Below are 15,602 nucleotides of genomic sequence, written 5' to 3' on the forward strand. Positions count from 1 at the left end.
TCACGGTGGAGAGCTGAAGCTTTGTATCTTGGCCAGATCTTTCCTCCTAGTCCTATTGCTCAAAGCCACTCCAGCAGCAGCCCAGCCACTACCGTAGCGCCCACCAGGGGCTCCTCGTGTGCGGGATATGTGACTGGATGAATTGATGTAGCCTCTCGTGAGAGCTTCAGTGTTAGTTCTGTCACGGTTTCTGTACTGACCGTCATCCTGTGTCGGCCTTCTCGAGTGTGTGTTCCGGGCAAGCACGCGTTAGGCACCGGTTCAGGGCCAGTCGCCCGGGTTCCCCGGGACGACTGTCGTGCAGGGTGTGGCAATCGGCTGGGGTGTTCTGAGGTGGCTTGTGCGGTTGACTTCTCAGGGCGCGGACGAGCTCTCTGCTGACGCCGCTGCTACTGCAGCCCGTAAGGCGGTGAGTTGTGAATCAGGCAGGCCTGTCCTACCTGCCCGTGGGGCGTACCGGGGTTAGCGCCCATACTCGTATTACTCGTAGAATCGTCTAGCATGCGTAACAGCTTATTGCTACTTGTGACAGTCTGCTACCTGTCGACGACCTCGTGGGGATTCCAGTGTGAGAGGGTTGGATTAGCACAATAACAGACGAGTCTGTGCCGCAGCTTAACTGTTTATTCATCAAAATGACTGGTGGCCTCCTTCGCTACGTGAATTCGCATCTATATATTATGGAGTAGGCAGCCTTCCGATGAGTCATCGGGGACGTGTGGCCGCTGAAACTGTAGTCTGGCTCGCATGACTAGGAGCTCGCAGGAAAGTGGACACACGCAGGACTTAAACAACTTCATTTTTTTTTTCCTCGTTAAAAATTGGGGTTTCCCCGGTTTTTTGCACTGGGCTATCGCTCACATTCAGTCCGACAAGTACGTTAAACATCTTGACGTGTTACCCCGCCCTATCCGCTGAGATCCGTGAGACCTACGCCACTCCTGGCCGGTTGTCCCCATTTTGCTAGCGAGCAGAGGAGAGATTTTCCTGAACACGTTGCTTAATACTTTGGGTCATCACAGCCCTTCTCAGGGCGTGCATCGGTAGGCGGGACCGGAACCATGAGGCAGAGGTGTATCGGTTCTTGCTTTGCAGGGATTAGCGCCCAGCAATGCAGACATCGAGGCGCTGCGAGCTGCGACGAAGAACGTTGTGGACAGGAAAGCCTTCGAGAAGTTTTGCAACACGGTGGTCCACAACGAGGACGAAGGCAGCAAACTGGCATCCGTGTTTAAGGTTTGGGATACTTCAAACAGCGGTGTCTTACCGAAGGCACAGGTGAAGTTTCTTCTACAAACGTTTGGTGACCCGCTGACGGCGGAGGAGGCTGATTTCGCTATTCGAGTCCTCGCGGACGACGCAGATCCTATCAATTACCGACTGTTCTGCGAGAAGTAAGCGTGAGAAATTCTGGTTTTTCCTTGTCAGGCCAGCAGGGGCGGGACAGAACTGGTCGCGTTAGTGCAGAATCTTTTGATTGATGACGCCATAGGTGTCTTCTGGGGCGCATGGGAATCGTCCCCCGGCACCGTTCCAAGCTTGAAGGCTTTTCAGGTATTTCATATGTTCGTCTACATCGTTATAGTCTTGTCAGCGTAGCATCTCTCCAGATGAGTGAGGTGAGGCGCAGCTGACAAAAAAAAGAATTGAGTTGACTTGCCGGGGCGGCAGAGGCGGAGTGAAAGATTTCTCGTGCTGGAGAGTGAGTCAATGAGATCCCAGCGTCAGTCACGTCACACGATATCTGTAGGCGCGAGTCGTATGAAGTGTGCACGCAGCAGTAGCCCTCTTGACAGCCTCAGGGGCGTGTTCGGTCTTGTTACGACTCCTTCACAATTCAGAAGTGTCTTGCGCACTGCTGCTTTTCAGGTTGCTGGCGTGTGGGGCAGCACGGTCCTGACTGCCCTTGGGCAATGTCGAGAGAGTCATGGAATTTGCAGGGCACGCGCATGCGCCTCGAAAACAGTTCGTGTTACAAAGAGTGTCAGTTCGCCGTTTTCTTTTTGAGGATTGCTGAGCCAACAGCCCTCACACAACAGCTTTGTCCAACTGCATGCTTGAAAGCGTCTCTGCTATTCTCGAAGGATAGTCTTCTTGTTTCGGCTTGTGTGTCAGCAGTAGCGCATTCCCCCAGAAAACGGAGCCGCCAAGCGCTCCGAGCCTACAGTGGAAGCCTAGACTACTGCCGGTCTGCCACCAGACATGTTCGGTCCCAGTTGATTGGTGAAGACAAATGCCGCACAAACCAGGCGAGCACCGAGCCGCTGTGCACGTACCCGTACTTGTCCGGATCGCAGAGTAGCTGCGCTGATGGCAGAATCTCCTTTGGTGCTGCACCTATATGGCTTCTTCCTACGATAGTCTCCGCGAGTCCCTTCCACTGGTGAACGCATATCATATCCAAACCTCGGAACTGGGCGCGACCTACGCGCCCACGCGTGGACGCTCTAGGTGTTCCCTTCAGCTGAGCTCCTCCGCCTGTGGGATCCACCGACATTCTTCTTTCACTGCCTGGCAAAGGAAGCCTTCTTGCCTCCCGTCTCCTAAACAAGATCGATGCACAAAATGCCACTGTGCGTGCACAAAAGTTTTTGGTTTTCTTGGCCCCTAAGGGAACAGCAATCACGTCCTAGGAGCAGGCAATGAACAGACGCTTAGCACACGAAAGGCCTCCACCGTACTCGCATCACACACACTGCGGCAACTCAAACTCAATGTCTTATGGCGGTTCCCCACTGCTGCCCCTGTCGCGCTGACTTTGACAGCGGTTTAAGCCTCTCAACAACACGGATGCATGCTGCCCGTTGGTTGTCTCTACCACGACTCCCCCACAATTTACTACGTTGTTGCTTCAATGACAAACCACGACGACAAAATTGACCATTGAGATCACCCGAACACAGACAGATGGTCAGCGACCGGGTCTCCGGTTCTTTAGATACCGGATACAACCTGCTGAGAATGCTCGACGACACACGTCATTCCGTGCTGCTACGGGCGCGACCCACTCATAGCGGAGACGGGTGGAGTGCAAAGGTCGGCCCCTTCATCTTTCGGGCCGACCAGCCCCCACATCATCGGCTTTATCCCACCAACGGTTCCGAGGGGTGAACAAGCACAACATACCAGGATCTGTCCGCGTACGTGATGGAGCAGTGACAGCGATCATTGAAACAACGTGAACACGCTAGTCCGCTTGCTGCTGACCACCGGCCCTTATCCACAACCTACTGGGACTCAGCGTGACGTTATGCATTCATTCTGCAGACTCACTGTGAAACACTCGGTCATGATTCAGAGCAGTGGCGGGATCTCTCGAGAGTCTCAAACGTGTGCAACTGAGACAATGTCACTACTGCGCCCACTTCTGGCTCACCGACACACCCACTCTCGCCGTGAAAACACTGGAAACGCCCCTCTTCAACACAAAACGATACCCGTGACGGCAGATCGCCCGAAGTGAAGTCTTTTGGAAAGACAGTATTCATTCTGCGTCTGTAAACAGACTGCTCTCCGGACAGTCTTTGCGCCACTCGGCCCGTTACGGCCTGAGAAATGAACGAACAACCCACCCCGTTCCTTACGGCCGGTCACTCCTCTTTCCTGGTCTCGCAAGATAAAATTCTGAAGTCATTGTAAGAAAACTCGACACTGTCTGACAACGCGAAGAGAGACGCTAAACTGGGGAGCTGAGCGTTGCACAATCAAATGATCTGGAATGCACCAGGATTACTAGCCCTGAACCTTCATGGTATTCTTGTATGTACGATCGTGGCCCATGGACTGGCCACTACAACCTGACCAGCTTTCTCCATGGACGCAGGGCATAGCGAGATTCCAAAATGACGCAATCACGGTCGAGCCCCCACTCCGTGACAGCTGAAACAGCCTTTTTTTCTCGCAATCCATCGGCTTGGCACGGTCTGCTGAACATGAAGCAGTGTTTAACACTGCCCGAATTCCACCTCCGCGATGGAACTACAACGATACTGTTCTTCAAAACGGTTCCTTCTCGCGCAGTAGATCTGGGAATCACACCCCTTCCCAAGCTGAAGAACGCATCCGTGCCACCAACGCCCCCAAACCGCTTTTCCGCGCCATAACAAAACGGCAGCGGATCACGCAAGAACCGTAAAAAGAGACTTGTTGGCTGCAGCCCTACGTACTAAACGGCGTCCCGATGAACAAAATGACTTCTTCACAAGCCGTCGGTGTGTGCCAGCATACCAGGATAGCATAGGGCAGCAGGCAACCACGTGCTAGTCACCAAGGGTTAAAATGGAAGTTGATGGAAAGTCATCAGGGACCCACAACGTGAGATCGACAGGCTGCGGCCGAACACGAGGGTACCATGATTCAACAAAAAAGTCCCGAGGCGCGCCTGGGTTCTGCAACCCAACTCCGCAAGGACATACAAAACCCCTGCCTTTGCCTCCTTCCCCTGTCAGTGACTGCTACTAGAGCTCCAGCTCGTGGTGCTCGGCTTCGCCTCAACAGAAACGGCACACTTTACCTTCCGTGGTTCTTCGCGAAAAAGTATACCAACCGGATCGAAGCTACAATCCTACACGAGAACTGTGCATGACTGCCCCGCTCTCGTCTGAAGCAACATTCCGCGACTTCGGCACGGCTCACCGCCCTTGCGGGCACCAAGCTAAACTCTGACAATCTGGTACCTCAACATGGACAAAAAAGGACAGCCGATGTCACAGCCCCCAGGTGAGATGTCTCTTTACCCTTAGAAAGCCTGTTCTACGGAGACGACAGCACAGCCAACTGTGCAGGCGTACCCTCTGCCCAGACCACAAACTCGAATTCACAAAGGGCTCGAGTCCGCTCACACCGATACACACTACGGAAAAACCGTCCCTCCCTGCATCTCCTACGCAACACAGTGTATCTGGACCTGATTCGTGCCGGACGTCCCCGCGATACTACCCTTGAGATCCTCCTTCCGTGCCCTCCAAAACAAAACATATTCACCCTCTACTGATCACTGCCCTGCGGCAGGGGTCGTTCGGTCATCACATCCGGTAGAGACACAACCGGGTCAGCGGCTGACTCCATCATCTGGCCAGTAAAAAGAGACGGCGAGCAAACCACTCCTCCCCAACCTGCACGGCTGGGACTGCTCAGGCCCACAACTGGTGTTTCGGGGATCTGAGCCGGCGGTCTAGAGGGCTCTGACAAAGATCCCGATGGCGCCACGTGTCGCTGCTGGTGCAGGCGAAGTACGCCGTCGTAGAAGTGGTAAGCCTGCTGTGCCGACCGGAGGCGCAAAAAATCCCGAATGCCGTGAACCTGCTTCTCCACCGGACTTCGCTTTTCCACTTGTCCCTGGAAAAGTTCTTGCTGCTGCACTAACTCGGAACGTCGCTGGTCTCGCTCTCTTTCTCCGTGCTGTAATGCTTGCTGTCGTAGATCCAGACGCATCTCGAAACACTCCACCGACGGCCACGCCGGTCCCCCTTGTTCAGCAGTGTGCTCTGACGAACCGCTGGGAGAAAAAGGGCTTGACAGAGATTCAACCGCTGGCCCATGGCTTATCTCTTCGGGGCAGTGCCGACTCGCGAACCTAGCTGCGCGCCTGGGTCCGAAACGCTCGTCCCCTGAAGTCTGGTTACTTCCAATCACTTGTCCGTCTGGGGCGGGGAGCAGCTTCTTCTCTACGTGCGTGCCCTCTCTGGTTTCGCTGTCATCTCCGTCGCCGCGGGTCCCAAAGATCGCTTCTGACTCGCGACGCAAGTCCCCCACGCCCCGTCTCTCTTGACGGTCTTTCTCTTCTTGAACTTGTCTTAAAGCCTGCTGGAGGTGTAGTCTCCGCCATCTACCATACTGGTTGTCCGCCGCATCCTCGGCCTCCTCGAAAGGTGTACGTGACGATGATGGAGACGCCTGCCCTGCTGAAGAAGTAACGAAAGGATGCTGGAGTGCCTCTACAACGGAGAATCGTCGGAAAGGATCTACCTGTAGCAGGCCCTCAAGGAACCCGATAAAATGCTTCCTCAGAGACAGGTGCCGCCGCACTGCCTCCGCCCTTTTTCGTAGTTTTATCGTGCAGTCCTTCGTCGTTTTCTTCCCTGCATGCGACCCCTCCAATGGATGCTTCGGTCCTCTTTCGTGGACGAGAGATCCACTACGTCTGACAGGTCCTGCGGACGTTTGCTGCTGCGCCGGGGAAGGGTGCCGATCAGCTGATCTTCCCTTATCTGCCATCCGCATGGCCGGGCTGCTTGCGACGGTGTTCTGAGGACGTGGATGAAAGTAGATATTATCTGAAGCATCGCACTCGGTGGAGAAAGGACCCAATGTCGGATGGTCTGTAGAAAGCGTCTCGTCGCTGGTACAGTTGAGGGAACGAGATCTGATGTCCACGCGCGCGGTGCTAGTGATCGTTTCCTCAGCACTTGGCTGAACTGCAGAACGCATTCCAAACTGGGTGAACTGCTCGACGCTGCACCGCTCCAACGACTCCCTTGCTACTTCGGGCGGAGTAACGGGCGCGCCCTTGCATCCTGGTGGCATTCGGCTCCGGTTTCTACGAGACTTCAATCGATGCCGTGGCTGACCTTCTAGAAGAGCAGTTGACTGCGGTTCTTGTTCAGGAACATGATGCAACCTGCAACTGCACTTGTCCGGGGACGACGGTGACCGATACTTGAAAGGCCGAAGACGCAATAAATCTGCGAGTCTGCGCAGACCCGTATAGCGGAGAGCACTTGGTTCTACCGATCCACTGTTTTTCTCATACTCTTCGACTGTCCTTATGCGCCATTGTCCTGATGCCACGCCTGTGGCTGCGAAGCCTCCCGAGCGGCTTTCTTGTACCAGATCGGCGTTTCTCTCGGGGGGGCGCTGTTCAGCAACTGAGGCAATACTTTCCCCCTCTCTCCACTCTTCAGTTCGAATGAAGAATGCATCAGTCCGCTTGCCCGCTTCCAGCATCCACTCAGGCGGAAGACCACATAGCTCTACATACCGCAACACTTGATCGAAGTCACTCACGCCTGGGAATAGGGGCCGCCCCAGAAACAGTTCGGCCAGGATGCAACCAACCGCCCAGAGGTCTGCTTTTTCCAAGTATGGAATGCCGAGGAAAACCTGAATGCACACAAAACAAGAAATCCAACAAGCACCACAAGATCCAACGCTCACATCAGCATGATAAGCACATCCTTTATTCCGTGCGGCCAGTCTCTGAAACGGCTCGAAAGCGTATACTGTGTAAGTCGAACAGATGATGTGCCGTCTAGTCATTCTGGTATCGCACACACCTGAAGTATACATCCCGTGATCACCCCATCCACCTCTTTGCACACGAGATTCCTCGCGTACAGCAGGCGTAGAATCCCGAACTCTTCTACGGACACACGGGTACCGGGTTCCCGACCGACCTGCCGAGCGTCACCTGAGCCAAACAGAGGTGCGGTCGAGCACGGTATAACCGCGAGAAGTGCGAACGCCGAGCCGGGCTGCTATGCCAGCTGTTGTTACCACATCTGTCACAGTCACCTTCTGCGTTCTACAGTCCTGTGCTCACCTCTGGTGCTCCGTAATAACGAGACTGCGGGTACAGACAGGCGGGGGGTGGTGCATCGGCTGTCTCTCGCAGAAGCGTGATGCGGCTCGGGTCTGCCGTCAATGGTGTCTTAGGTAGAACGCATGACGAAGAAAAGTCAATTACTTTAATGAATAACATCAGTTGGCGGGAAGACAATGATGCTTTATCCTCACGTCCTCGAACCGAGTATCTCCGGCTTGTCACACTGAACTCAGAGTCTTGGGAATCCTTAACGGACTTCAGCGCTTTCCTATGACGTTCTCTGCTATCCGGCGGTGATGATCGAAGCACGTCAGAAGCGTGGGTAGATCTCAAATGATGACATTGACCCGTCCTCTCTGTACAATGCTCCGCTACAGACACCCTCTTATGGGATACTACGCGACCTGGCTCCACGCTACTACTATCATAAAAGGAAGTAGCGCACCGCCTTCCGGGGGTTGACCACTCATCGGCAGATGTCTTCGAAACATCGACAGATGGAGTCTCTGAGCTGCTCTTGAGATTCGCGGACGCAAGCACGTCCTCGGTTGGTCCGCCCCTTCTTCCCAGCTTTGATGGCGTAGCTCGGACAGAGCTAGCAGCAGCGGGAAATTCACTTGCTCCCGCAGTCCAACTACCGAACATTTCATCGGACCCGCTGGAGAGTTTCCGTCCTTGAAGGAATGGTGCTGCTGTCAAGCGAGCTGTGTCTTTCAGAGCTGCTGCTGACAGCTCTTCGCGCACGTCAGATTTCGCAAATCGTCGAAGGGGCGAAACCGAGCTATCACTGTGTAACAGACCCTCAACGAACTGCCTGGAGAAAGGGAAGAGTAAACTTTCGAGACTGTGGGAACTCTCTGAAGAGCAGGACCGAGATCTTGTACGATACGATTCCCCTCTTGAGCAATGCCTCCTGGGGCGACGACAGCAGCTTCGCCGCTCTATTTCAGAGACCTCAGTCGTCTTTCTTCCTTCCGGCTGGCAAGCACTGGTCCACATCTCACCATCGGCACGAGCCCCGGCCTGCTCACTGTCCAGTGATAACCCGACCATCCCCTCCTGCCCAACTGCGTCACCCTGATTGAGAAGCCTCGAAAGAACCTCGCATGATCCACGTTTCTTCCTTTCTGCCCCAAATTGCAAACACCCAGTTTGCATTAAGTCGCTGCCTCTGACTTTTGCGCGTCCCGCCGCCTCCAGAATCTGCTCTCTGTTTCTGTCTACTGGAGAACCACGCACTCTTTCCCAGATTGTCCTGGACAGTCCATTCCACTCCAGACGCTGCGCAGAATGACGTTCAGGCGCGTGCTCTTCATCCAGGAACTGGCAACCCACTCGACGAAACTCATTGCACCGCGGGGCTCTCATGAGAGCGGCAGAGTGAATCACCACGTTCTCAGGTTTCAGATCACAGTGCGCTATGCGAGCCCGCTGAAGCTGCGCCACTGCCTGGACCAACTGTACAGCAATCTGTCGCACTATAAAGAGAGGCAACCCGCGGAATCGCCTTCTCTTTAAAAGCTGATAGAGATCCATATGATGCAGTTCGAAAACCAGACATACATGACTGCGGTACGTAAACTCGCTGAGCAACCTGGTGACCCGTCGTTTCTCTGTCGTTCCTTCATTGGCAGTTGCGGAGTTCTTGTTATCTTGGCCAGTCGCCTTCATTCCGTCTCCTCCGAGAGTGTGCGTGACGTAAAGTTCCTCCGATGTCTCCGCTGTCCTGCACCGCCGATCTACCATCTTCCCGCTGACCCCGCCGTCGTCTCCCATATCTTTGCCGGTCTCACCATGAGGCAAGATCCGCAAAAAACACATTTCCTTCAATGCACTCCTGACATAGGCCTCTTCATTCTTGACGATTTTCACAGCCACCACAGCTAGTGGACGACCTGTAAACGCGTCAAACTGCAGGCATTCATACACGTGACCGAACGTCCCACGCCCGACTAAATCCAGCACCTGGTAATAGCTCGTCGAGGCCGCAGATATCCCGCCCATGCTCGTTGCTCTACATCGTTGTCCATTGTTCATTCCAACTGCATCCCTTTCACGTGTCGACGGCCTGGCAGCAGCGCCACCGCCACATCGCTGGAAAACTGACCGGCCCACTGGATCAAAAGGAAGCGGTCGTGGCGGGAGCCGCTCCTGAGACGACACAAATGAGCCTGTCTGCGCTGCTCCTGCGCCCGTCAAGTCCCTTGAAGGCCCGTGGGTGTGGTGGCTCGCACCAACAGGCAACTGGAGCGTCGCATCTGGGACACCACCGCTACAAAACTCTCGGTCCTCCTCGTCTGTTTCTCTATTCCCTTCCCTAGTTACGCAGGCACAGATTTCTGAATTACCACAACGTCGGAGGAACAGCTGGTCTGGAAGGATATATTCAAACTTCCTTGCGATGTAGTCATGATCTCTGTTGTCATAACCATTGTTGTACACACCAACAGAGTCAGAAGTTAGAGCCCGACCAGGCAATACAAAACCACATGACGGGGCTGTCGGGAAATAAAACCCAGACGAAGAGGATGGGGATGTCCTGCCAGGCTCCTGGCCATCCGACCACATCTTAAGGCAAAACGCTCGAAACGACGATAGAGAAGACTGGTTTAGAGCTTGTGCAAGGATTCTCTGGATGGCTCCAGCAGGAGCTCTGCAAAAAAACGACGTATGTGTCGGAGGACAAGGTGAACTCCACGGGGAATGCAATCCGCCTGTACTATAACCGCTAACCATGACGCTCGGAGACAACGGGCCACTTAGACGAGACGGTGCGGGATGAAAGACTGCCTGTCCTGCGCGAACACAGTCGAGCTGCTCTTGAGGTAGAGTCTTCGGCTGCTGTGCTTGCTGTCGTTTTTGGAGCAGAGCCTCAGCGCAAAGAACCAGGGGGACCTGAGACGTGGAGCAAACGCTCACTGGAGACGCTCTCGAGTCCCACGAAAGAGTGCTGCAGCTTCCTAAAGATGGACCATCCGCTATCCTGAAGGGTGCAGCATTCTCCCACAGACGCACCGACGGTGATCCCGTTGTTACTCTGGAGGTAGGCATTTTCTTCGGCACGGGGCCTTGGCTGTGTAGTCCTACACCTTCGTATAACGGCGAATCGGTTCTTAAAGTGATATCCTCGAAAATGGGAGATGGAGAAACAGAGAAAGGGTACCTAGTGCGACCACCTTCAGAACTCGGAGATGATGACGGGATGGAGGAACTGCTTCCTACGAAGGATAATCGACTGACATCTTCGCTTTCCGCACTCATTACACTCCTTCGATGATACCCCCCGACGCCGCCTACGCCATACGCTGCGAACCATGAAGGCAACTGTCTTCTCGTTAGCCGGAAAGAATCTGCTGTGTTTCGAGACGATGACGGTGGTGCATCTGCAGGTACAGGAGGAAAAGGGGACGGCGGCGGCGTAGGAGTCGGGTAATACTTATAGTATCCTCTTCCGCCTTTTGCACCCGGTCGAATCCGACGTTGGCGTGGGTTGTCTTGCTGGGGTACCTTTTCCGTCTGCGTCTGATTGGACCTTCGCCGAAGACAGTCTTTATGGGGACGCTCACGCTGAAGGCGGGAAGGCTGATGCTGGTCTTGTATAGATCGGCTTGACATTCTAGACTGTTGCACTCGTGGTGTAAAAACAGCGTGGTTCCCGGGTGTCCTGTCAAGCTGTCTGCCTCCTCTTCCTCCTTGTTCTGCTAGGCAACACTCGCTAGGGGGGCTGCTACCTCCAGTCCCAACTACCATATCAAACATTGCATCTGGCGACGGTACGGAACCTAAGCTCGACTCTTTGGAAAGCTGTGACGGTGGTCGTACCCATGAAGAAGGTCTTTCCTGCGGGGGTAGATGGTATCGACGTTCGCTCTCTCCACAACGTGGCTTCATATCACCGTGGAGAGCCTTGGACGTGCGAGCTGATACAGCCGAAATTCTCTTGCGGCGACGTTGAGGATGGAAATACCCACTGCTCCCACACTGACTGTCAGCGTCACTACGCTGTTGGCGTTGAAACAGCCCCCCCGCACCTGCGCGAAAATCCGAACAACCGGCTGTCCTGTACTCGCCACGTCGCGGGCTCTTCTCACCCGGGTATCTCTCATGGTAACAGTTCCGTTGTTTCTCTCCTTGTTTACTCTGCGGAACGTACTGTAACGGAACGCCCCCTGCATAGCAGCATACGCTATTCGCCTCTAACTCCCCTTTCATTGTATCCGCCGACGCTCCTTCCATTGTGACACCAGCGAACCCAAAGCTTACACTCTTTCGTCGCACTGGGTCCTTGAATGTATAGGTGTTTGGGTCAGCGTCTGCAGATCCGGGTGTCGTCTTGCATGTTGTAGGAGAGCCAGCAACTCTTCCCATACTATTACTAGCAGTCGACACTGTTGCTTGACGCGATGTTCCGCAAGAGGAAAGGCTCTTTCTGCGGGAAAAGCGCCCCTGTTGCTGGTTTCCCCCGTATGCCTCTGCACCACTCTCACCTCTCCAACCGTCTTTTGCTAACCCCACTACCTGCTCTCCTCCCCTCGCCACCGCATGCATACCGGCACCACTCACAATGCATCTTCCGTCCGCCTCTCTTTGCCATTCTCCCTCACCAACAGCTCCCAGAAAGACTTCACTACGGCTGCAGTACAACTGCTCCTCTTGTCTTCTCGTCTCTCCGGACTTCATCCGCGCATCCCACATACTGTCATCCCCGGTTGTCACCATGAGAGTGAATGCAGCTCCTCCATCGGCTGATTCGTCAAATTCATCATTCCTCGAGTCCCTCCAGACGATCTCCTTATCTATCATAGATGGTATCACCATTCTCCTTCCAGAGACAACCTGAGAGAAGCTTGTCGTGGACTCCGGTCCATGTATATGCTGACGTCTTCCCTTTGGGGTCGATGGGAGTTTCGCTTTAGATAACCCCCATCCCTGTTGCTGCACCTCCTCCCTTTCTTCCTTAGCAACATAGCACCGTACTGACGCCTGTGTCCCCGGTAGGACTGCACGTCCGCTCAACCGGTCTCTTCTATCCTCACTAAATGCCCCAGGATCTCCGCCCTCGAACACTCCGACTGTCGTCGCTTCCACCGTGGACCCACCACCGCCGTTTCCACCTCCTACTCGGTTCAGTATTTCCAATGTATCATCCTGTACCTTCACACCTCCCCGCCGAACATCACTCCTGTCTAGCCCCCCTCTCACGCCACTGCCCTTAGAAGCCGAAACTACACTACCAACACTTCTGTTGCTACCACCTTCGTCGCTGTCCTTCTGGGACAAGAAACTACTGTGACGGGGGTTACTTTGATTAAAGGACGACTTGGCCCCTACTACCCCGTCCTCTGAGGGACAACAACCCTCAACTCCATCTGCTTCTCTGCGTAACGGTGTAGCAGGAGCTGCGATAGTGTTCTTATCCTGCGTAGTGCAGGGCGCAGAGTGACGACGAGGTGACCCCCCACATTCCCTTCCATGATGCTGGCCATCCCTCCTTCCCTCATCAGGTGATACCACGCCAAAGGTACCAAGAGGTGGAATACTCACACACGGACATCCTGCTTTCAAATCTGATCCACCGGGACGCATTGAAATGCACTCCTCCTACTACTCCTGCTCCTACTACCACGGCTATCACTCCTACTACTTTCGAGATGAGGCGTACGTACGAGGTCGAGAACGGGTAGAAGGCCCTCGACTTCGACGCTGATACCCAGTGGTCGTGGTTAGTCGTATCTCTTCTCAGACAACTTGCTGACGCGTTTCACTTCTTGGCTGAATGAGAAAACGAACAAAAAACCGCGGAGAGTGAGCGGCTCGAGCCCCCCCTCCCTTGGAATTACTCAGAAGACAACAGGGACGACGACGAGGACTGTATCCCGGACAAGCCACCCGTCGTGGCAAGGACAAGGAGTAGGTAAGAAATTCACCGCCCCCCTCTGGGTGGAATGATTTCAAGAACATAAAAGAACTTTTCGTGTCTTTTCCAAAGTCAAGAGTGGGGCTGATGTCATGAAGTCGCTAGTGATGAAAAATATATCCTCCAGTTGTCGCTGGCCGCGAGGTTTCTCTCGACTCGTCGAACAGCAACGAGGACTTCGCACATACATCCCACCACTCCTTTCACACAACAGATATAAATAAAAACTCAGGAAAGCACAATCAACAAGGCCAGCAGGAGGCAGGGAGGAAGAACAGGAGGATGATTAACAGAGAAGTGTGGAGTGCTCTCTGTGCTGGTTCGGAGAGACCAAATGGCGATGTGACATCCTCGTAAGAGGAGACCAAAACAAGAAAGACACAGAAGGAGATCAGCCTAGCAGTCCCAACACGATACGAAAGACGATGAACACCCTCCCAGTCTACTACCGTCCAGGCCAGCAGAGGGCGAAGGACTTGTAGCACGCTAACAGTACATCTGATAGTAGTTGTACGAATAATGAGATGGGCGCCGTTAATTGAAAACAACACTTCGTCCTTCTTATCTTGTATGATTTGATGTAACTCCCTATGTCTACACGCCTTATTAACCATAATAATCATAATAAAGTCCCATGCATACATATAGGAAGGAGGAGGAGAGATCCCGTGCATGAGAAGCAAGGGCGATGAGGACGAGAGAACAAAGCACTGAACGCGACTATCTATCACAAGAACTGCTACAAGTAACACATCAAATCCTACATTCGAGTAATGTTTACACTCGAATGCCGTTGTTCTGATTCTTGGCTGAGACAAATCTTTCACTGTGCGAGAGAGGAAGCCCCCTGGTGATCAATCGCATTTGCTGCCGACTTCCCAGATTCTTTCGCTAGACAGAAAAATCTCATTCAGCCGGGTCAACAAAATTAAAACGAGAAGGACGGTTGATGTGACAGCCTTCTCGTCGTTCTATAGGAAGTCCCCTAGTACTCCTACTACTCCTACTACTACTGACAGCCCGACCACTGCTGAGGGGGGTGATAGACAGAATAATAATAACCTTGTTGAAATTCACAACGTATTCTTAAGGTCAATGGGGTCTGGCTGAAGAAAACTCTTTGGAAAATCAACCGTTTGGTGAGGGACGGAAACAACGGCACAGGGGGAAGGCACGTGTGTCTTGCTTAGTTAATCTCCCACACCGGTCCGCCCTTCGTTACCATCACGCACTGATTGGTCAAATGACTAGAGCCAATAGTTAGGATACGCGCGCTTGCTTGAACCAACACACACAAAAAAACAGCGCCGTGGCCTCAATTACAAAACTACGAAGGTTGTTGCTTTCTTTCCCTACGACAAAACCCTTAAGTGTGTCTAGGAAGCCTAATCCGGTCGCGACCCGTCTCCTCCCGTCTCCACTTTGTATAAAGACCTTTGAAATGGCTGCTGTTTCTTCGTCGATATTCCTTGATAATCACTACAGCCAGCCGGAGGAGGAGCCACTGAGACTAACGAGGTTTCGGACGGGGTACAAGGGGGCGTCAAAACGAGAGGAACCCGACACCAGCACTGAACAGGAAGATGATCGCCTCTCCCATTCCAAAGTTGTTGTTCTTTACGACGATGATAGCTATGTGACGTGCGGCGACGACGAAGAGAGCGGAGTATAGCTATGTCTTAGCCAAGTGCCCTTTTATGATTGTTAGGAGAGGAGGATTGCTTATTGACTCCGATCGTCTTTTTATCAAATGAATGTCCCTACTGAGGTGAAGAGGAAAGATGATGAACATCACTACACTATGACAGAAGCTATCTCGACGCATAAACAAACAAATGACGACACTCACGCTCATACATCGACACACACAACTCCACACATACGTAGAAGATGAGGATCATTCTCTGGTCAATGAAACGTGAGCTAGTACTACTACTACTAAAAAGAAAGTAAGACGAGTAAACTGCTGGTAGTGAGAACATATATCTCCCGCTAGGATTTCTAACCACCGAAGGAAGGCAGGGTCTAAGAAGACAACAGCTCATGAATGAAAAAAAAGAGCAGCCTTTCTTCTGTTGTTGTCTCGTAATCGCGGGAGCCGGGATGAAGCGAAAGGAGGAGGATGAAGACGAGAAGAGAGTA

The 15,602-nt window shown here is 53.3% G+C and overlaps 2 protein-coding genes across 2 annotated transcripts in view; one reads left to right on the plus strand and one right to left on the minus strand.

Annotated features, from left to right (window-relative positions):
* CSUI_003181 (myosin light chain mlc1) overlaps positions 1-1,994 on the plus strand; it is a 16,463-nt gene extending 14,469 nt beyond the window's left edge. Inside the window, exons 17-19 of the mRNA XM_068063379.1 lie at positions 359-409; positions 1,096-1,394; positions 1,870-1,994. Of these exons, the coding sequence (XP_067924648.1) occupies positions 359-409; positions 1,096-1,394; positions 1,870-1,900 (381 nt within the window). The 3' untranslated portion in view covers positions 1,901-1,994. The remainder of the gene's footprint in view (positions 1-358; positions 410-1,095; positions 1,395-1,869) is intronic.
* Positions 1,995-2,287: 293 nt separating this feature from the next.
* Positions 2,288-15,600, minus strand: CSUI_003182 (cmgc kinase). The gene is made up of 2 exons (XM_068063380.1): positions 7,541-15,600; positions 2,288-7,101 (listed from the first exon to the last, which is right to left on the minus strand). Exons 1-2 carry the CDS (start codon positions 13,127-13,129, stop codon positions 4,987-4,989), a joined length of 7,704 nt encoding a protein of 2,567 aa, XP_067924649.1. The 5' UTR covers positions 13,130-15,600; the 3' UTR covers positions 2,288-4,986.
* Positions 15,601-15,602: the final 2 nt, after the last annotated feature.

Source organism: Cystoisospora suis, assembly GCF_002600585.1.
Source record: "Cystoisospora suis strain Wien I chromosome Unknown contig_1381, whole genome shotgun sequence".
NCBI classification, from domain to species: Eukaryota; Apicomplexa; class Conoidasida; order Eucoccidiorida; family Sarcocystidae; genus Cystoisospora; species Cystoisospora suis.

Bases quoted from the DNA above. Each gene is read 5' to 3' on its own strand.
- CSUI_003182 (XM_068063380.1), bottom strand. From the start codon at position 13,129: ATGCGTCCCGGTGGATCAGATTTGAAAGCAGGATGTCCGTGTGTGAGT. The intron at 7,102-7,540 runs GTGAGCACAGGA...GTGTGCATTCAG, and splicing joins GTTATTACGGAGCACCAGAG to GTTTTCCTCGGCATTCCATA.